The following is a 23,915-nucleotide window of genomic DNA, read 5'->3' on the forward strand; positions in this document are numbered from 1 at the left end:
TGTACAGGTTATCTGAACATCTCCGGGATTTCAGAGTGTGGAAACATGTTTCATCAGACCAGACAAAAAGAGGTCACTTATTGTGCGTCTGCAACAATAGCGAAACATAACTCTCTGTCCCACCCTCAGCCCAGAGGCTGCCCGCTGCAGCTTCCTGCTCCAAACACAGCAAGGCCAAAGCAAACGGGAAGTAAGTCTTTCTCAGGGCTACGTTCTCTCTCTCTCTCTCTCTCTCTCTCTCTCTCTCTCTCTCTCTCTCTCTCTCTCTCTCTCTCTCTCTCTCTCTCTCTCTCTCTCTCTCTCTCCACACACTAACAGCCACTGAGCAGTCACCTCATGTGTTGGGATGGGGAGGGACTTTTTTTAATAGCCTATAGGGGTAGCTGTGCAAGATTTCTTTGCGTTAAAGAATGCCCTTTTACAACAGTGTAAGATTCTAGAATTTGTTTTCCGTTGCATTCTATTGAACATTATTTGAAATGTTTATGCTCCCAGCATTCTTTCACATCCAGGTGACAACTCCATGAAAATGCACATTTGCATAATGTTACATCACAGCATAATGACTAAAAAGCTGTTCCATTTGTATGGGAGCATCATGCCATGGTATTAAAATATAATTACATTGTAATAACACAATACAGACACAACAATAGCAAAACAGAACACGTAAAAAAAGTGTGTGTGAGCAAATGTGGCAAATACTGAAATGTAATGTACGAAACGCAAGTGCCTGAACGTCATCAACAAGACAGACCATGACAGGTTGTCACTTCATGCATCTGTTCTTCATCCATCAAAAAAACTCCCTCTGACTTAGTAGAATGTCAGCAGCTCGTCCTTGCTGTGTGATCTATACAGACACATCGAAAGGATCATACCAGAGATCTGGGGAGAGAAAACAACAAGGCAACCGGATCAATGGCGCGCCACACGCAACACCGAGTCATCTAGCCAGCCAGCCAGTCGGTCAGCCAGTTATATCCCACCAAGAAACAGCGTGACCACCTCACGAGATTGTTTTGTATGTGATAGGATTTGATGGGAATGAATTTTGAGCAGATACTCTTCTTGGATTGTGTTTTCAGAGACAGAGTGCAGGGGGCCGCTGACAACTTTTGCTGGGCCCAGGGCAAAGTCATCAGAAAGGGCCCCCCCATCCAATACATACTGTACGATGTAATGAAAGTCCCCTACTGATCCCCCTCTCTCCCTGTACCCGGGACAACTGACCCCTTTGTCTCCCCCTTGTCAGCTTCCCTACAGAGTGCCTGTGTTGTAGGTGTACACGGCTAGACATGCTGTCTGCCTGTCTAAGGGTAGTGGAGTGCAGAGGACAAAGGGAAAAGCAATACCTTGCCAGTACTCCATGTAAAAATCACTGTGGGAAAAGCAGGACGCAACGTGAGCCACATATACTGAACATACATACAAATGGCAAAGCAGAAGCCACACACATGCAGACGCACACACATGCAGACACACGCACACATGCAGACACACACACATGCACACATGCACACACACATGCACGCACGCCAACACACACAAGTAATGGATAAACAACGTAATAGCCAGACAACAGAGAAACACAGACAGACAGGCAGGCAGACGGACAGACAGACTGACACTTTCTGTCTGTATGTCTGTCTGTCTGTCTGTCTGTCTGTCTGTCTCTCTCTCTCTCTCTCTCTCTCAAACACACACACACACACACACACACACACACACACACACACACACACACACACACACACACACACACACACACACACACACACACACACACACACACACACACACACACACACACACACACACACACACACACCCAAAGCCACATCAGTCTCAGCAACACATGCTGCTACTCTTCTCTTATACATATTGGTCAAATAACACTGCTGTGTTCACTGATGACATTTGATGAGATCCCGGTTTGGGGGCATTTTTTTCACAAATATCGTTTTTTCCCCCACAAAAATCGCTTTGATACTCAATGCTATGGGGCATTTCGGTCAGTGCCAGAACTGGACCGAAATTCGGTACGCAGCCCTACCCCTGACACATGTCCACTTATATTGAATCCAGTCAACAGCAACAGCAACAGCAACACAACAGCAACAGCAACAGCAACAGCAACAGCAACAGCAACAGCAACAGCAACACAACACACGACACAGCATCACAGCACAGACCAGCACAGCACAGCACAGCACAGCACAGCACAGCACAGCACAGCACAGCACAGCACAGCACAGCACAGGACAACACAGCACAGCACAGCACAGCACAGCACAACACTGCATTCACACAAAGTGAAATATTCGTCAGGCGGGCATATATGGTAGGTCAAGGAAGACTACAAAAGGAGAATTTTCAGTACAGTGGGATCCATGCATTTTATACTACTTTCTGTTGATCAACAGTCAGGGTATCAAGCACTAGTGTCACTTTTATCTTTGTTGCACTTTAAAGGGCTACGTATTTATATACTACTGGGTGGTGTGCTCCTAACACAATTTCGTTGCCTTTTTGACAATGACAATAAGCTCTTGAATCTTGAATCTTGAATCTTGCTTTGGCGACCCCCAACCCAGTGCCAGAACAAGTGCAGGGCCCCAGGGCAAGACGCTTAAAGGGCCCCCATATGGCTTGCCAAGGTCATGATTGGGCCCTGACCACCAATACGGGAGGTCCCTGGGCCCGGGGCACATGCCCTGCTCGCCCCTCCTATAGCTCCGCCCCTGCCCCAACCCCCTGGGTGGATACCACTTCTGTACAACCAGAAGCGAGCATCCTGGGTGCAGACACGTCTTATTAGTTATTAGCCACTTATTTCTTTCAGCCAATTTCCTGAAGCTGAGCTTCTTGAGTGCCTCATTGAAATCCTCATCGCCAAATCTCTTCAGCCAGGTAATAGATCTCTTCACTGTCTAATTATAATTAGTGGAATTATGGCGGCTCTTCAAAACCATTACTTCCCTACGAATGACAGTACAAAGAACTAAGAAAGTCAAACAGAATTGCACGGATATGCTTCGTTAATGCATGGATATGGGCCTACTACTGTGTTCTAAATTCTTCCTTTCCTTTATTAAATATATTTGAAATCTTTATCCCCACATCTCTTCAAAGCACATTCTTCAATTGCTGTAGTTAGTGATGTGCACACGGAAAATATTGGCTGCACTCCAAACCATTACTTCACTTCAACTCAGCAAAGTTTTAGGTTATAACAGTAAAAACAGAAAGTAAAATAAAATTGCATGGCTACACTCATGCGTGGATATAGACAGTAAACAATGCAATGTTCAACATTTAGAGTACTCTGGGACCAAAAGCAAGATTAGATGCAATCTTGATGTTAAATTGACTCTGTAAGTGTTGACTTAACACTGCATTTTTATTGTGTATTCTTCCTTTATTAAATATTATTAATATATTATTTTTTTCCTCCAGGGTTGGCCACCTGGAGATGTGCAGGCGCCGGCCGCGTGACTTAGGGGGGCAGCAGCGGTGAGGAGAGCAGCTGAGGCAGTGGAACACCAGCATCCACAACCACAACACAGACTACATGGGGAGCAGTGGAGAGAGAGAGAGAGAGAGAGAGAGAGAGAGAGAGAGAGAGAGAGAGAGAGAGAGAGAGAGAGAGAGAGAGAGAGAGAGCGAGAGCGAGAGCGAGAGACAGACAGACAGACACAGAGACAGACAGACAGAGAGAGAGACAGCCATCCAGCCAGTCAGCCAGACAGACAGACAGAGAGAGAGAGAGAGACAGCCAGACAGACAGCCAGACAGATAGACACAGAGATAGAGACAGACAGACAGACACACACACACACACACACACAGAAATAAAGAGTGAGAAAGAAAGAAAGAAAGAAACGTATAGAAAGGGACACGGAAATGTAGAAAATGGGAGAGGGGAAAGTGTGAAAGAAAGAGGAAGATTTATTCATAAGAAAGAAAGAGAGAAAGGGGGAGACATATTAGGAGGGGTGGAGAGGAAAACAGACACCAGGCGCTTTAGGCTTTTGTGACGTGAACACAAGGCGTTCTTGGGCACTTGTACCTGAGCAGCCTACACAATACAGCAGTCCAACCTGTATAAGGTTTCCGCCTCCGCTGAACTGTGTCATCTTAAATATCATTTTACGGCACAATGGGCAGCATGGTGTCATGAAAATCATTCTTGCTCTGGGTGGTGCCGTGGTCACATTTTGAAATAACATTACTGTAAGTTCTAGCCTAGGGTGGCAAGAGATACTACAGTGTTACAGTGTTCCTTTTTCTGGACTTTTAGTAATGTAACCTTTTTCTCTACAGAGATGTGGTGAAGTTGGTGGTGAGAATGAGTAGGACATCAGGCTATTATTCTGTACTTGGCCCTCCAGAAGGGGCTGGGCCAGGTATTGATCCTGTATGTCCGTTCGTCCATCAGCCCGTCCATCTGTCTGTCTGTGTCTGTCTGTCTATTTGTGTGTGTATCTGTCTGTCTGTCTGCCCGTCTGTCTGTCTGTCTGTCTGTCTGTCTGTCTGTCTGTCTGTCTGTTTTTCTCTCTGTCAACCTGTCTGTTCTTCCGTCCACAGTGTTTGGGGTTGCCTGAGGGTGGTGCCAAACACAACACCACATGCATCAGACATTAGCAAGGGGGGCCGGTTGCCTCCCTTGATTGCTGTTGCTATTAGGACACTGTATTTATTCATCACATGATTAAGTATCTATACTAAAATTACTACTATTTATTTATTACCACTATTATTACTACCACTACTCAGTAACTACCAACTAGTTCTTGAACAAGTGGCTCCTGCTCTAGTGTTTACTTAGTTACTCGTATGCATTACAGTGCATTTCAACCTGCATTGAAAAGTGGTGGTATGGAAAATGGCTTTATGGCTTGTCCAACACCACATATTTTTCAAGGAACATGCTTTTCTCTCTCTGGCCATTCACAAAATTTCAATTTCTCATTTCTAGCATACCTAGAGTTACTAAACGCACACAGCAAATGTATATAGTGTTCAGTTTCAACATAAAGTAGTGGGGTACCACCACTACTAGGCTACTATGCTGCTGCTGCTGCTGCTGCTCCTGCTACTACTACTACTACCACTACCACTACTACTACTACTATTACCACCACCACCACCACCACCACTACAACTACTACCACCACTACTACTACTACCACCACTACTACTACTACTACTACTACTACTACTACTACTACTACCACTACTAGGCCTACTATACTACCACCACCACTGCTACTATACTACTATGACTATACTACTTCTATACGACTATGACTAGGCCTATTACTACTAATATTAGTACAGCTACTACGGCTACTACTACTACCACTCACACTGCCAAATTTCTAGCAGTCTTCTAGTCGACTCACCTCCACTGCAATCAGTGCGAATATGACCACCAGGATGGTCAGCATGTGGTCGTCCATCCACTCCTCCACCTGCCTCCTGCATCCCTGGGGAGCACATACAAACACAAACAGTGACTTCATACAGAAATATTCTAGTAAGGGGAGATAGGACAGGTACATTGAAATTAACGGTGAAGATTCGTAACGAAAATATGGCGTCTACCCGCACATCTCCCGCCTTTCTGGTAACAAGAGCCAATGTGCCTGCTAAGCTGCGTTGCCAGTGATCCAATCATTTGGCTGCATCGGCGCACGCGAAATTATGCACATGCTCAGTTGTGAAAAGCCGTTGCTCTCGTGCCGTTATGGAACTACTGCGCCTGCGCTCTGTCAAAAAAGCCGTCAGAAAAGTGGCTCAAAAAGCTTTATTTTGACTCGTATGACACAACCAAGTAGTCTAGATTGATCAGTTTTTCACGGTCGTTTCAACCATATGGTTTTCACAACCCCTGGGTTCCCCTCCGTCCTATACTCAGTTTCCCCATTCATTTTTCCCATTGACTCTCAGATCTGGTCTACTTAATCGCGAAATAGCACCCCGGAGGCGTCACCAAGATGGCCGCCATATGTCCCCTCTCATTCTAAAATCTCTCTGCTTCATATGACATCCAGTCTGGAGTATCCACTGATCACCACTGGCTGCATGTACACCTGCATGACATCCAGGGCTCGAGTTGTAGGGCGGTGCGGGGGGATGCCATTAGCCTGGTTCACACCAGACGGTGTGTGTGTAGCTTTGGCGCCCCCCTGGCGGAGCAGAGCTACACACACTACCGTCTGGTACACAGCCATAGAGCACGCTCCGTCTCCAACCAGAAAATAGGCTGAGAATTTATTGCTTCTGCACGGCCTCCTCACCAACAAATTCTTTCAAAAACCTTCCTGTTAAGCTTTAAAGAGTCAATATAGTCTCTAATCTGTCTTGTGACTCCTCAATGTGAGTTACCGTTTATATTTAAGAAATAAATCCTCCGTCTATTTTCTGGTTGGAGACGGAGCGTGCTCTATGGCTGTGTACCAGACGGTAGTGTGTGTAGCGCTGCTCCGCCAGGNGGCGCCGAAGANACACATACACCGTCTGGTGTGAACCAGGCTAGGATGCCATCCCCCCGGCAATGAAAATGGTCTAAAATCATCCACCTCCATGAAACATTACATTTTCAAAATATCCTGAGGGAGAAAACTCCGAAACCCCAATAAACAGAAACCATCTCTGCCCATCCCCCCTGGTTTGATTTTACAACTTGACCACTGCTGATATCTCTGATGGTCACTGATTGTGTCGTGCTGTGTTGTGCTGTGTTCCCAGCATCCCTTAATGCAGGCCGTTCCTCCAGTGGTACGCTGTAGCCTGATAGTCATTGAAAAGTTAACTAACATTGTACTACATATGACATAGCACAGGGCCTTTAGTACTGCACAATAACTTGGTCATTGCCATTCCGGTAACAGCAAATTTATAGCGCTGTGTCTTAACGGGTTAATGGCTATGTTTACACGAGACATTTAATTCAAAATTAACTCAGAATAAAGCTCCATTCCGCTTTGAAAACATCATGTAAACACTTCACAATTCGGAATTAAATGAAAGATCATAAACTCTATGGAACTATTTACTTCTGAATTATTCATTCGGAATTAAAAATGTCATGTAAACGTAGCCAATGTCAAGAAAATTGTGATGCCAAGTCTTAGTCGGTTACTTAAGGCGCTATGTAATGTCATAGCAATGTTATAATGCAAATTAGTCTTTTCAGCAAAGAGTGAACACGAGTCCATCTGCCTAAAAAGGCTACAAACAGTGCGAAACATAAATATTGCCATTATGCCGCTATGGCAAACAGATGTGTTACGTAAAAGTAGGGTTCTATAGAACTGACTATTATCAAGAGTATAGGGTGTAATCCATATGAATGGAAAAGGGTAAAAAAATTATCAGGCCCCACAAAGACTACTCATACATAGGGCGTAATGTCAAGTGGTCTGGCAGTGCAGTTAGTGAGACAAGAGGGACTATTGACCTACTTTGTGGAAACACTACCCCTGATGTCACAAATCTCTTTCCTTTTTCATGCAGTGACACTGTGCACTGTGCCAGAACTAGTACAAATGGTCCCTTTTATATCCTTCCCGGTATAGGCTATACATAACAGGAACATGTCCAACAAATGAACACATTTTGCACAAAGCCATCACATTGCATCAGTGTGTAACGTCTGTGTACGTTCTTTACTTATATGGTACAAGTAGGCTACTTGTACATGATGCATTTGGAAGTTGAAGGTGTTTAGTGTCAGCAACTGAAGCTATAAAAAATCTGTAAAATTTCATTTTAAATAGTTTTTTCACCACGTAATCCCAATCAAAAAGACAACTACACTGTGAATTTTATTAGGAAGCATAGCAAGTCAAGCCCAAACAAAATTAGATGGACTGATTTTTGAAGTTTACTTAATTCATAGAAATGCAGCCTTTAAAAAGTAAAAAATTAAAATGATTATTTCCAGATCCTTCCCCTCCCCCGAGTTTTTACAAATTGTCTGATGAGTGACCCATGGTCGCACCCAGCTGAGGTGTCCGAAAAAGAGAAACAGATATTCAACAAGTTCAATATCATTGAGTGTCCTATCTCAATAAAGGCTAAAATTCACCCCCCCCCCCCTTTAATACAACTAACACAAAGTGATCATTAAAAACTGAATATACCTGTTTATAAATGGCACATTGGGTTGTTCTAGAGAGATCCCTCCCCTTGCAGCCGCAAGGCAAAGTGGTGGCAGTGCTGGCGGTGCTGGTGGTGGCGTTGGGGCTAGCATGGTGAGAGCTGTTGAAGTAGTAGCAAGAGCAGGGAGCGCTATCCCAGTCAAAGTGGGATTCCCACCCACAACAGCCCACCTGTCAGGGAGGTTAGGTAAGAATCAGGCATCCCAGTAGGTTAGAGAAACATTCCTGGGCTGTATTTCCCAAAAAATGCTGAAGTACTGAAGTAGTTCTTAAGTATGAGGTGCTCTTTTGGCAATATACAACGCAGTGTCACCCCAAGTAGTCAATTTCTGACTACCTTGGACCAGACTGCAATTTTTGACGTCTTGGGTATTCCTTCCACGTCACATTTTGACTATGTGGCCTAACCCTAAACCTATTCCTAAACCTAACCTCAATGACGTTATGCTGCCACAAGGGGGCGCCTTTGAGGACATAGTCAAAATGTGACGTGGAAGGAATACCCAAGACGTCAAAAATTGCAGTCTGGTCAAAGGTACTCAGATATTGACTACTTGGGGTGAGACTGTGTAGCAATATATCATAGATAGGCCTAAGTCTCATGTCATCATTAAAAGTTTATACATAGCCTACACTACGTTACCGCACATAATATGCACTTTGCGTAAGTATTTTGTTTGCATGTGCGAGAATATTGTATAGGCCTATACGTAGCCTATAAACCTTTAGTGATGTGATAGGCCCATATTGCCTAGAAGGCACCTGCTTAAATGTCTTTGTAAGATGCAGGCCTGGTCATTCCTCTCAACTTTTAAGAAGCTCATGAAAAGTCATTTCTTCCCAGAGAGCTTCCCATGAGATCTGCCAAATTTAATGTGATGCAAAAACAGGCAGTGTGGGATGATCATGTCATTGAAGATTGATGATGGGTTTTGTAGGTAAAGACAACTTCTTTACGATACAGTATCACTGTCAACATGTCACAAACGAAACATAATGCTCATCATGAACGCCAAAACTGAATGTATGATGCTCACAACAAAATGGTGTCAAGAGAGGTGGCAATAGAGGCATCAAGGCAGATTACAGCTAAAGGGATTGAGCAGGAAGGAAAACGGAAATTTAAATTTGTTTACAGGGTTTAGACTATACTGTATGCTACGTACTAATGCGATTCTGTGCCATTATTAACATGTCATGGGCACGAAATGGGAAAAAATCAAATGAATAAATCATTTTGGGGAAACTGTGTTGACAACCATGACGACACAAATAAGCAGCAACTGAGCATGCCGTGGTATCCCCAAAGGAGGTCACTTGGCAGCACCTGTGTCAACTCTCGTGTCTTGTCTGCACGTAGCCTACACTAACTGTTGAAACAACCAAGCGGCATTGTCTATGAATTGTGCAAGGCCAGCTGTACAAATGCGATAATTGTTGTTCTTTAAAAAAACATGATGATGAGATGATGATGATGACTAAGATGACAATGATGAACATAGTTGTTGTCCTATTCTATATGAGTATATTATAATTACCATAAAAATTATGACATTATAGTTATACAGTATAATAATTATCTCTTCTTCCTCTGCCTTCCTGCTATTTCTGCCTCTCCCCTATACCTCTCCTTTTAAATCCATCTCTAACAATGATGTTTTTTCCCATTTGTTAAGCACTTTGAGTTACATGCCTTGTATGATACAGTGCTATACAAATACAATTATTATTATTATTATTATTATTATTATTATTTTATAAATTATTATTATTATTATTATTATTATTATTATAGGCTAATCAAAAGGAATACATGTACTATGCATAGCCATTGCCCAGCTGCTAGTGATGCACAGACTTAAGTATTCCAGAGACAACCTCCTGACAAAGCATGGGCAAAATGCATTGCTCACTGAAATATTATTATAATATATGATAATATTAGCTCTACAACATCCCTATTATGGCATGACGTGTATGTGTGTGTACTCTTAAACCTGTACTAATGTACTAAAAAAAAACCTTCTAACCCTACTTAGCATGTGCACTTCTTGCTCTGTATATTTCCTGTGCACTTTGTATCTGCTTGTGATGTTGGCTATGATTATGCATGTCCTCGATTGTAGGGTCGCTTTGGTTAAAAAGCCTATGTCAGCGCGCTAAGCCACATTTCGGTTTACATTGCCCACGGGGACCCCGCTTCGAGTCTGGCCGGGGTCATTTCCCTGGCCCTGCCCCATCTACTTTTTCCTGTCTACTCTCACACTGTCCTGTAGTATGGGTAATAAAAGCCAAAAAGACCCCCAAAAAATACTTAAAAAAAAAAAAATGTAATGTAATGTCATGTCATGTCTCAGCCGCCCCGTCTTCATCTGCTTGTTCGCCTGCCTCCCTTGGCTGAGCTTGCCCCCCACGATGGGAGGCTCAGGATTTTTGTATCCCCACGACCTTCCATCGCTGCTCCCGTCGTGGGTTTGCTTATCATCTCCACCAAACGTGATGTTTTGTACTTATATTGAGTCTCTGTATGTCTTTTGTATTTTTTTTTGTTTGTTTTGTTTTTATGTTATGGTCTGTAAAGTGTCTTTGAGTGCCATGAAAAGCGCTGTATAAAGCCAATGTATTATTATTATTATTATTATTATTATTATTATTATTATTATTATGTCATGTCATGTAATGTATTTGTAATGTAATGTAATGTATAATGTCATTTCTGCTACCTCTTCCTGTATGTAGTCCAGCGTCTTCTCAAAGTGGCGTAGGTGTGACTCATTCTTCCCGTACAGCTGAATGACCCCAGACATGTGGTCCATCAAACTGCTCTCAAACTATACCCCAAAAACAAATAATTGAACACATGGACAAACAAATCCCAAAACACAAACAAACACAAATAAAACAAATAAATAAGCAAACGCAAACACAAACACACAGACTTATTTTATTGTATTTGTGCACATGTTGAAATGTTTATCCCACAACCTGTTATGGAGTCAGGGAAGCTGACAGGGAGAATGGAAAAAAATACACACAGCAATACAAAGTCAAGAAGGAGGAGGAGGAGGAGGAGGAGGAAGAGGAAGATGAAGAGGAGGAGGAGGAGGAGGATGAGGAAGAGGAAGATGAAGGGGAGGAGGTGATCTCATAGCCGGTCGGTGTGTTACTCACTAAGTCTCTCTGGGTGACAAACAACACCCCGCCAACGCACTGAGCTGCCAGGAGGATGGTTAACAGCATGAAATACTGCAGGGGCACAAAAGGGAAAAAGACAACAGTCATCTCACCAGTTAAAAAGCTACACCAACTTTATACAAATAATACAAATTTCTCTCTGGGTAGCCACTTTGTGCAGATGGGATTACTTTGTATGCCTTTATTTCAGATATAGGACAGTTTGAGAGTGGGGTAGAGAGATGGGGAAGGATTGGCAAAGGACCTTGGGCCGGAATCGAACCTGTGTCGCCGGTGTAATGGAGACGCCTTAGCTCATTGAGCCCCCCCATTACTTTCTGCTGAAAAAGATCTATACATCATAACAACATTGCTATGTTATTACCAAGAGCCGAATAGTAGCTTAACAGAAGGCCTGCTCTGTGCCATTTTGGTAACCTTACATTTATTACACAAGATGACATGTGGTTGATATTCATGCTATTCGTGTTTAGTTAGAGTTGGTATTTTTCTGCTTTCTTTGTTCTAGTTACACATAGGATATTGCAAATGTACTTGCATTGGATCTAGGCCTACTTATTTATTTTTATTCATTGATTTATCTTTGTTTTATTTAATCAGGGTAGTCACATTGAGGTTGCTACCTCTTTTTCAAGTGAGCCCATAGCCACACTGTAAACATTTGTTCTGTAAAATAACAGTAGAGCTGGCAGCAGAGAATCCAGCAGTTTAATGTTATTTTAACGATATTACTTTTGTCATAGAAGGCCGTAAAAAAAGACAGTTCTTTTTTGCTTTCACCCGTATTTTGAAACAGAAACTCACAAAATCCACATATTCACTATTTGAAAAGAGCAAAAGAGACATGTTACACGTTACATGTGTTGACACATTCTCGTTGTATTACCATATTTTCCACATTCAACACAGTTTTTCTCCTCAACAATTTACATGGCTGTCATTTAAGTATATAATTTCCATTGCTTGAACAAGTCTGACAGGAGGACAAAGATGCGTCCATCTATGCACTGCTGCCTTGTGGACACAGGAGGGAATTACATTGAAGAATGCGTTTCAGACGGACTGACGGACAGACGGACCAACAGACCGACAGACCGACTGACAGACGGACATACCCTCTAATAGAGATGTTAGGACGCATCTAAAAATAGTAACCTCACTGAAACATATATCCACAGTGTTTAAAAACTACCCACAGCAGCACAGTCACACTGGAACACCTGATCCCTCCTTCAATAATCTTCAATTGGCAATCAGTCTGCAGACACACACAATTTCAATTAGCAGCTGGATTCGCCATTGGAGAAGGTTTTTCCCTCGTTACATTGCAAGAGAGAACATAGAGTGGGATATTGATGAGAAGATGTGGCCCATTCAAAAGGGGGAAATGATTGACTGATTGAGTGATTGGCAATTGATAATTATTGATGAGGTGTGTCAAACAGTCATGGGTAAGCGATTAGGGAGTCAGACTTGTAGGTCAAAGGTCGCTGGTTCGACTCTCGATCCACCAGGTTGGTGGGGGGAGTAATTAACCAGTGCTCTCCCCCATCCTCCTCCATGACTGAGGTTCCATCGCACTGCTCCCTTGGGGTGCCATTGGGGGCTGCCCTCTTTTGCACGGGAGAGGCATACATGCAATTTCGTTATGTGCAGTGAGCAATTGTGTGCTGTGGAGAGCTGTGTCACAATGACAATGGGACTTGGAGTTTACAGCAACTGCTCACAGAGCAAGAAAGCAGCAGAAAACAGACAGCATGTAGACAGACATGCAGACAAACACAGCAGCATAGCATAACAAAGATTAAAGGAGCACTCCTGCCAATTTCAATATGCTGTTGTATTGCTCATGCTAGCCTTGACTTGTCAGTACCCGGTGAAGCTGCATTTTTTGACTCAGCCCTTTCCGAGATATGAGCTATTCTAATGGGGGCAGCCAGGTATTGTTTACATTTTAAAAAAAATCTTAGGCCTACTTCAAATATTTTCCCAAAAGGTATCACTGTTTGCTAGATGTCTGCTGACGTTGCATAACCTTTTGGATGTTTTGGGAATAAAAAAAAGAAAAGAAATGTTAACAAACACCTGCCCCCATTACAATGACCAGGATCTAGGAAAAGGCTTACTAAGAAGAAAAAAAAAATCTCAGGTACTGACAAGTCCAGGGTAGTGTGAACATTAAAACTGCATGTTGAAATTGGCTGGAGTTGTCCTTTAGGAGACACAAGAGATAAAGACACATGCAGGACATGATCAAAACATGCCGGCCATAAGCAAGATATGCATTGCTTAGACCAGTGGTTCCTAACCTTTTTCTTAAGGGACCCATATTTTAGTATTGTAAGATTTGGTGATGCAATCGCACCAGCGCCCGCACGAGAGGAAGTCACATGATACTCTGTTTCCTGCGAAAACTTAGTTATTGTTTTATTCCTCAATTTGTCTTCAGTCAAATATAGAATAATTGTTTAATGTATCACTTACATTTTGTTGCTTCTATGCATAAATTGGTTTAAATGATTTGTCATTTATTCAACATGGGCTATATATGGTATTAAAATTAAACCCCTAAAAATCAAGAGGGCTTTGCGACCCACTGTGGATCTTTGAGGACCCATAGGTTGGGTCCCGACCCATAGGTTGGGAAGCACTGGCTTAGACGAATTGCAGGGCGTGAGAACATACCTAACCCTAACCCAACCCTCAGACCCCAAACCACCCTGTGTTCCATGTTACTAATGGTATAGCCCTTTCATGCAGATGGGATGGCCGTTCACTATTGCCCGAAAAAGCGTAATTACTACATCAGAACAACATTGCTGACATTACTGAGAGTCTTTAGTCAACAGATTAAAATGTGGTCATTACAAACAGGTTGCAACAGCGCCTCTGCATGACAGGGTTAAAACAATATTGACATGGCTACCACTTCCTTTTATTATCCATGTAGTTTGTGTACCACGAGGTGCAGTTTAACAAAGTGTGTAAAAAGTGTGTAATGACATATGACAAATTACACTTTACATTAATCATATTGTTAGGGTTAGGGCTGAAGGGTAAGGGCTTATTTATTTCATGCTTCCTCTTCCAACGTAATTATAAATAAATCACGTGCTAGCTGTAACCCTAATACTAAGCCTAAAACCTCTTTCCGACTCTTTGTAAATTGAACGAAGTGTGAAATCATCACATCGACACACTGTGTACACTCTATTGAACTGATGTAAAATGGGACGAAATAGAAAATGTAAGGTGGATCCAGGTTGGGATTAAGGCTAATGTGTGCTATGCACAGTTTATGCGCAGAAGTAGTTGAGGCAATACCTCTGACATGATTTTGGACACTTTGTTTTACAATTGAAAAAAGTATTCCAAAGCACCGTTAGAGTAATGATAAAAACGTTTAATTTTTGATCTGACGTAGGCCTATAATTATATTCAGTGACAGCACACTCTATTTGCCAGTGATCCAATATAGCATTAGAGCACAATGTTGTTAAAAGGTGAATTCTGCTTTAATGTTTGTCCGTTTTTCCCCCCCAAAAAAGGAAGTGGCATGAAACACAAACACAGACCTCACGTCTCGGCCGGCCTCAAGTGGAGCGGCGATGCTTTGAATTTGCACAAGTCACACACGGAAAAAATCTTACGGCATGTGCAGGTGATGCACATAGCGCATTGAAAGGCAATGACAGGAAATATGTTTGGACAAACTGAGCAGAGCTGTACGGGGTAATCTGGCACACAGGGCATTTTCTCAGTGGGCCGACAGTCCTCAGGGATCGATGGTGTTGTTTTTTTGCTTTTTTGTGTGTGAGTGTTTGTTTTTCTTTTGAGAACGGCCCTCAATTTAGAGGGGGCAGCCTGTTGGTCTATATTTTAGACTATAGACAGTGGATTGAGCTCATCATAACTGAGCTAATCATAATATCCTAGAGAAGCAGGGGGCTGTGTGAGGGCAGTGATGTAGTGGGCAGCCATGGCCGAGCGGTTAGAGAGTTGGTCTTTCACTGTGGGGGTTGTAGGTTCGAATCCCACCTGACCTCTCACTACACCTCCATCCATGGCTGAGGTGCCCTTGAGCAAGGCACCTAACCCCACATTGCTCCAGGGACTGTAACCAATACCCTGAATGATAATAAATGTAAGTCGCTCTGATAAAAGCGTCTGCTAAATGTAATGTAATGTAATGTAATGTAATGTGTAGTCTACTTTTTATGCTGGGTATACTGTATATTTGAGCAATTTTTGAAGTGGGTATACTGTATATATTTGTGCTATTCAAAACAATGGATCAATCAATTTTAAGTGGGTATACTGAAATCCCTGAAATTTAGAAGTGGGTATACTCCGTATACCTGCGTTCTACGTAGACTACACCACTGTGGGTTGTGACCTATTCCAAAAAAATACCCAGTTTGTTTTTGGGTCCCAGCCCAGCCCAGCCCTGAGACCGAGTGACCTTAGTAAATGTTAACACAGGTGAGGCAGTTTGACTGAATACTAGGCACTGTTTGTTTGTCTTTTTTCTTGCTATTTTTTTTCTTTCAAAAGCTGACCTTGGCGCCGCCAACTCTCCAAAGTGTCTCTGTAAGTCATTCACAAAACCAGTCCTTTGACAGAAAGATTGGCACTGTGGTTTTTTTGTGTTTTGTGTGTGTGTGTGTGTGTGTGTGTGTGTGTGTGTGTGTGTGTGTGTGTGAGTGAGTGAGTGAGTGAGTGAGTGAGTGAGTGAGTGAGTGAGTGAGTGTGTGTGTGTGTGTGTGTGTGTGTGTGTGTGTGTGTGTGTGTGTGTGTGTGTGTGTGTGTGTGTGTGTGTGTGTGTGCGCACGTGCATGCCTGGTTCAATACACAGTGCATTGTATAATGAGCGGGTTTTCCCAGCGTAATCTACTGTATTTGGCCCAACACATTAAATTAGGCTAAAAAGCGAAATGATGTAATCATTTTTTATGTGTTTGTGGTAATAATAACATTTACTTCTCTAAAAACAAAAGAGGTTTTACCTATATCATCTATAAACTTCCAGTTACTTCACAGTTTCCTACACATTATGAAATAACAACAAGGCTATGGTAAGACCAGCAGCCAAGGTTTTAGGCTACCCATCTCGCTCACCATTCGACTGATACACAAAGCAATAAAACATCAAGGCATTCTAAGAGCACATCTGGTCAAATATATTTTACTTTACATTGTCACAGACACTTGTAGCTAGCTTATTTTAATGATCATTCACTCTGTATTCTGAAAGTATATGTTATGCAATGCACCAAGGTTCACAGACCTACCTATGTCTTACAGTAGCCTACATTCAAGAGCAAAATTGGGAACAGAAATGGGACTAGGGTTGCCACCTCTGTCTCACAAAAAAACCTGGACATTTCAAACTCAATTGACCATTTTTTACCGTACACAATGACGTCCTTCATTCAGTGTCCAGGAAAATATGTCTCTTTCCAGGACAGACCATTACCAAAAACTGGGACAGTCAGGTGGTCAGGGACGGATTAATGCTCAGGCTAGATATGACAGGGGCCCCTGATTGGCCAAAAGTGAAAAATTGCAGAATTGTGACAGGATGCAATATTGAAAAAAATTATGTGTTGCGTTGAGTAGAGTTGGTGGACATATTATCCTTAATTCCTAGCTCATAATTATGACACTGTATATGTAAATTTGTCACAAACTTTGCCTTCCGGGGGCCCCACAGCAACCTGCAGCCTACAGTACCCTGGCCCCAGCCCATCTTAATCCGGCCCTGCAGGTGACAACACTAACTCTGACTCACCAATCCCAGCATGCACTTGGCCTCCTGTACGGCCCCCATGCATCCAAGAAACCCCAGCGCTGTGCTGAGGGAGCCCGCGATGACCAGGGAGGTGGAGAGCAGAGACATGGACATGAAGGAGGGAGGCTCCACTGCAGACACACAAGAGCAACAGGTGTAAGATCCGGGATATTTAGTCAATCTACTGGAGACCAAGCCAAAACTATACTATATATAGAACTATATAGGCTTCTATATACGTAGTGGAGGTTGTAGATAGAAGGGACTTAAAAATGGGGAATTCGTAGGTTAACATCTCACATAATTCCATAAACCGCTTTGTAGGTATTTTACTTGTTTGCAAACTGTACTGTAATGATTTTAGAGGGATCAAAAATGGCTTAAATAATGATCAATAATGCACGAGTTGATCTTACTTATGAGCATGACCTTAAGGATTACTCAGGCCAGTTTACTGCTGGCAGTCTGGCAACTTGAAAGTAACCGTGGTAAGAAACCTGTCCAATGGCAGCCACCAAACCAATCCATCATTATTTATTTGTTATTTAAATGTCAATTACATCTGAATGAAATATTACATCAATGTGCACTGCCTGGAATGATATATTTGCTGTACTAATTGCCTGCTGTCTCTGGCATTTGTTTGAAGTGAGAACATCAGACGAACTTGGGGTTTCTTTCAGAGGTTACTCTTTGAACATGGACAGAGCCACAACCGTGTCTGCGTTAGCCTGGCTCTTGCCCTTACCAGACCTGTGTATTTCCGCCCAGCTCCACCAGGGGGGCTCCACGAGCTCCACACACCAGTGCCCTTTACTTTATGTGTCTCTGCACAGCTCTGACACACACAGGTCTGGTCAATTGTGAAGCTTTCTGTCCTGGACTTAATAAAGTGATTGATGTCACTTTGAATGCACTGTTCATGTTGGCAGCTCACATCAATACAACGTCAACGTGTCAACTGTATCATATGTCTACCACATAGGCCTATTGATTCTTTAAAAGATGATCAGACAACCTTTGTTTTTGTTGTATTGGTGGCAAGGGCAAGTGGTAGATAAAGTCATGCCTTCTGAAAACAAATCCAACATTGAGACCTGTGAGTGGAGGTCTTGGTGCTGTGCGGAACCCCGCAGGTCTGCCAAGAGCCATTCTATGTTTGCATGACAGTGGCTGGATTTCCTTACAACTTGCTATCCATTTTAGTTGCGTTTTCTGAATCACTGAAGTTACGGAAATAAAAAGAACTACAGGACTTAAAGACCCTTCTACTGGTGACGTCATAACACTTACTGAAGAAGCTGGACTCAGCCCAGGTGATCCACACACCAAGAGACAGCATGAGCATCCCTAGAAACTGATTTAGAGAGAGAGAGATGACACATGCTCACTCAAAAGAAGGTAAAATACAGTAAAACAAAACTGGCTAATGTTTTAGAATAAAAGTCCCTTAAATAGCTGTATCAACACTTTGTAAATAATTAAATAATTAAAATTAGGGCTGGGATATTAATGCATTAATTTAGATTAATTTATCACACAATGCGATTAATTAATTAACACGATTTTAAAAATTAATCGCAGTATAATATAGCTACATAGTTCTGGATTAGACCAGTGGAGGGCAGTATTACGCCTGATGGTGAACAGCCTGCTGAAATTGAGAAGAGTTCTCCCTGCTTTTAAAAATGTATAATATTTTTAGATTAAGCTTATTTATCGTAATTATTCAAAATCCATGTGAAAAAACAAAATTTTCACTGTTCTCAAGTCAGATATTTAAATGTGATTAAAATGCGATTAATTCGATTAATTAACTCCAAAGCCTGTAGATTAATTCGATTAAAAAATTTAATCGAGTCCCAGCCCTAATTAAATTAAATTAAATTAAAAGAGTAACAAATATTTGTAAATGAGTTAGATATAGGCTACTGGAGGAAATATATATAGTCTTGGAAGTTTGGCCTCCAAAGAGCAGGACAGATGAACCCACTGGGTATAGACGTGTCCAGTAGGCAAACATAGACCTGCCTGAAACTCATCCACTAGCTGAGTCTCATGCTACTGTGCAACCGTGGGGTGGTTCTTACTCATTCACAAACATTTCTAAATCTTTTGTTTATAATTTTGTTCATCAATTAATGTCAATAAAGTGTTAATAGCCGTTTTTCAGAGACTGTTATTCTGAAGTGCATGCTGTATATACTGCATATAGGATAGTATAATGTTTTGGTCTATTATAGTTCAGCAAATGAAAATATTAGGTATATGGAATACACGCAGGGCTTCGAACCGGTTCAAGGAACGAAAACGAAAACCAGAAACTTTTTGTATTTTACAGGGAACAGAAACGAAACCGGAAACGTTACTATTTTTTATGTTCTGGAACGGGAACACTTATTTAAAAATAATGGTAACCGGTTAATACCGGTTAATACCGTTCCTTAAACTAAAAAAAAAAGTAATTATTTTCCTGCGCACGTTACCATGACGGCTGAGGTTCACGTCTTGTGTGACATCAGACATTCTCTGACTGAATGGAGAGAGAGCTGTAGATTACAAAGTCTTCACTCCACATCTTAATTAAGAGAAACCACTGGCATACAAAAGGACAGAGTTTGCATTGCATTATTGTAAGACATTGCAGGGAAGCGCGTGTAAAGCGCACCGACAATGTTTCGGCGTTATTGGGCATCCATGGCCGCTTCAAATATGCACAAACTCACAATGTCCATCATAGTGCTCCCCGTGACCCAAGTCAGCGTAGAGCGCACATTTTCATAGTTGAGGTTTATTCTCTACTTCTCCGCTTAGGTCGTCCCTGAATGATAAAATTCTGGAGGATATTCTTTTCATCCGCTTGAATAAGCAGTTTTTCAATGTAGGCTGACTCATTTGCACTTCCGTCTTTCTTGGTTAACGTCAGTTAGGCCTATTGGGAGTAATCAGCTGACAGGAATGAAATTAACCGTTCCGGGAACAATATTTTTTGGTTCTAACCGGTTCGGGAACGTCAATCTATTGGTGGAACTCTAAACCGGAAACGTTATCTGTTTCTGTTCGGAACGGAACGTTTGGAAAAAAATAACGGTTCAAAGCCCTGAATACACGTTTATTTAATGAAGCCACAGACATAGGCCTACATAGACTTACGAAGAAAATGAGGTTGAACAGGAAGACAAAGTACTTGGTGAAACTGAGGCAGCATTCGGACACCATATCTGAAAAAAGCCAGTGAGAGAAGAACATTTGCCTCTGGACATGTGCTTATCTTTCTATCACACACACACACACACACACACACACACACACACACACACACACACACACACACACACACACACACACACACACACACACACACACACACACACACACACACACACACACACACACACACACACACACACACACACACACACACACACACACACACACACACACCTTTTGCGCTCGTGAGAGAGAGAGAGAGAGAGAGAGAGAGAGAGAGAGAGAGAGAGAGAGAGAGAGAGAGAAGGAGGGAGGGGAAGAGAGAGAAAGATGAGAGAACGGTATCTTCCAGAAAAGGGGAAGTTGGTGTGTCTCTCGGTCGGTGGGCGTTCACCATCAAACCCTCAAGAGGTTAAAGCTGGGTTGATCATAACTCCTTTTGAAGAACTAAACATGAACACACACACCCACACGCATGCATGCACACACACATAAGCATGCATCCGCACACAATGCACGCACGCACACACACACACACACACACCGACTATACTGTAATACAACTAGGTCCTTTGGGCCTTGCGTCTCATGTATCCGTGTCTTGTACAAGTGATGCAAGGGATGAGGTAGAGTTACGGGATCACATTAAATGTTCATGCCCTGATTGGTAGCTGCTGACAGGGTCGTTGCAAAGTATTTGGAGGCCCTCGGCAAAGAGGTATTTGGGGGGGCCCTTTATTTCTTCAAACTATTGGGGAGAGGACCCCCTCCAGACAGATGTCGATATATTTTCTTTGCACTTTTTTGGTCATTACATTTTAGGGAGGTGTTGCCACACTCAAAAAGCTGTCATTGCTGCCATTTGAATAACCAGTTATTATTACGACCCCCCCCTCCAGCTGGGGGCCCTAGGAAATTGCCTAATTTGGCCTGTTACGACAGGTCTTACTGCTTACTCTCATAGCTGACCCACCAGCGATGCATTTAAAAAAAAAAAAAAAAACATCCCATCAACACATTTTGTTCACCACATCAAAAAGAATAATTTACAACATATTGCAGTCTGGTGTGAAATGTAGCCTAATAACAGTCCATTGATGGTATGGCTTCAGGTGTCTTCAGTTTCATTCAAGTAGGCCTACGCTTCACTATTTACATTTACTAATTTTTGAGATTTTTTTTCAGGTGACAGGACTTCATGTTGAAAAGGAATTTGAGAAAATGTGCATGTAGGCAGAATCCGTGAAAAATCGAGAAAATTCAGCATTTCTATTTCAATATAAGATGAACAATAGTGTCTTGCAATGCAAAATTATCCATATTTTAACCATGTATACTACCCCCCCACACACACACACAACCACACACACAACCACACACACACACACACACACACACACACACACACACACACACACACACACACACACACACACACACACACACACACACACACACACACACACACACACACACACACACACACACACACACACACACACACACACACACACAGAACCAATTATTATAGAAAACACAAATGGCGTAGTACAGTTCAACAGTTCACACTCAAAGTTACTTACCTGATGTATTTCGCCAAACGTCCAATGTCTGAAGCAGCAGTCACTAAGTGGCAAGGAGTGCCAGGACGTGAGGGAACAGCGAAACACACTTTGCATGTGACATCCTGTCAACATACATTCTCTGCTGCTCAGCACGGAAGAAATGACTCCTTAGCCTACTACAGTGACTCTAACTCATGGTGGCTCAACATGTCCGCATAGCAGAGGAGAAGAGGCGCTTTGGAATGTTTGTAAATAATTAATAACCAGAACAGGTGATGATGTGAAAGCGTGCACGCATGCACAAGCGCACATGCACACACACACACACACACACACACACACACACACACACACACACACACACACACACACACACACACACACACACACACACACACACACACACACACACACACACACACACGTATGCACGCGCACACACACACACACACACACACACACACACACACACACACACACACACACACACACACACACACACGCACACGCACGCACACACACACACACACTGGAGAACATTAAGGGCATCACTGTGTACATCTCTAACAGAAAGGGTAAAATAGTTGTGAACATAACCTAAAACCTTTTTCCTCAGATGAATTTTGAGAATGTAATCTGTCATTTGAAATCTACCTTTTACGGTATGTGTACTGTAAATTGTGCACAGAGGTGTAACAGTACAAAGACAAGACACAACATTATACTTCCAAGTACTGCACAGCACTCTTCTCCCCTCTTCTTTGGACCAAATAAAATAGGACGGGACAGGACAGACATGTCATCCATTGTAGCATACCATTTTACCTCAGTGTGCTGCTTACGTATGATGTACAAAAGAACACTTTGGTACAGCAAAAGGTTACTGCCCCATCATCAAGCATTTAACCACCTGAGATGTAAAAAGTAAAAGTAAACGTAAAAGTTAAAGTAAAAAAGAAGCACATTTTCCTTCCAACACAGGTAACTTACTGTATCTGCGTAACCAATAGACGTCTTTTGATCAGCTAACTTTTCGCTGGTTGGATCAAATTTGTGGTGAATTCTTGTTAGTTTTTTGTGTTTTTCAGTAACACAGTCTATCTACCTCATTAGCTGCAATGGACTAACTAGTGTAACAGCTGTGTAATACAGTACCGTGCTAGTGTTGTGCTTACACCATGAATTTACTTACTGTTTACTGTTAACCACTGAGACACACAATTAGTACTTCCATTTCTCATACTGGCATAACCTAGTAGAGTAGAGTAGAGTGTCATTTATTAATCCCAAGGGAAATTAAGGTGTAGCATACATAAATACAGAAGAAGACACAAAGACATTACAAGTTATTAGCAAGTTCCCATGAGGATGAGGTCAGAACATTTGTAGTTTGTTTAAGCGTCCAGTGCTGAGCTGAAAACAATTTTATTCATACTATCTATTGTCGAGTAAAGGTGTGAGATAAAAACACATTCGGGGGGCTTATTGAAAAATCTCAGTTGGGTTCCAAATATGTACAAACGGCGTTGTGCTTTTTACAGCACGGTCAAAGGCAACACAATAGAGCCAGCCGAGCTATATTTAAAGCCAGTTATGACCAATACGAATCGGAAAAAAGAGCAACAGCATTTAACAACATTTCCTGTGTTTTTTGTTGTTGCTACATTCTTGAACGGCAATGAACAAAATGTCCAGTGACGTTCAGGCAGCAGCGGCAATTAAAATGGCCTTTTAAAATGCTGCGACTTGAGGGCCTGACTAATTTCCTCGTCCACAGAGGTGGGCCCTTGATTCCCCATTTGTGCTTCCGGCTCTTCTCTCTCTCTCTACCGTCCCTGGCAGTGGCGGAGTGAGTGAGTGCGTGAGGGAGTGAGCGAGCGCTAAGTGCTCCAGAGACCTGGAGGGAAAATTACTTGAAGTGCTCCTGTGTGCTCCGAGGACTTGAGGCGGGCCGCTGAAAAAAAGTGGATGGCTGTTAAAAAA

At 42.4% G+C, this 23,915-nt stretch overlaps 1 protein-coding gene across 1 annotated transcript; it reads right to left on the reverse strand.

Annotated features, from left to right (window-relative positions):
* Positions 1-20,375, reverse strand: cd37 (CD37 molecule). The gene is made up of 8 exons (XM_063221268.1): positions 20,311-20,375; positions 18,451-18,514; positions 17,158-17,288; positions 11,343-11,417; positions 10,895-11,002; positions 8,154-8,342; positions 5,409-5,492; positions 1-888 (listed from the first exon to the last, which is right to left on the reverse strand). The coding sequence occupies exons 2-8, from the start codon at positions 18,503-18,505 to the stop codon at positions 817-819; spliced, it is 714 nt and encodes a 237-aa protein (XP_063077338.1). The 5' UTR covers positions 18,506-18,514; positions 20,311-20,375; the 3' UTR covers positions 1-816.
* Positions 20,376-23,915: the final 3,540 nt, after the last annotated feature.

The sequence above is a fragment of the Engraulis encrasicolus genome, chromosome 17, assembly GCF_034702125.1.
Source record: "Engraulis encrasicolus isolate BLACKSEA-1 chromosome 17, IST_EnEncr_1.0, whole genome shotgun sequence".
Taxonomy (NCBI): domain Eukaryota; kingdom Metazoa; phylum Chordata; class Actinopteri; order Clupeiformes; family Engraulidae; genus Engraulis; species Engraulis encrasicolus.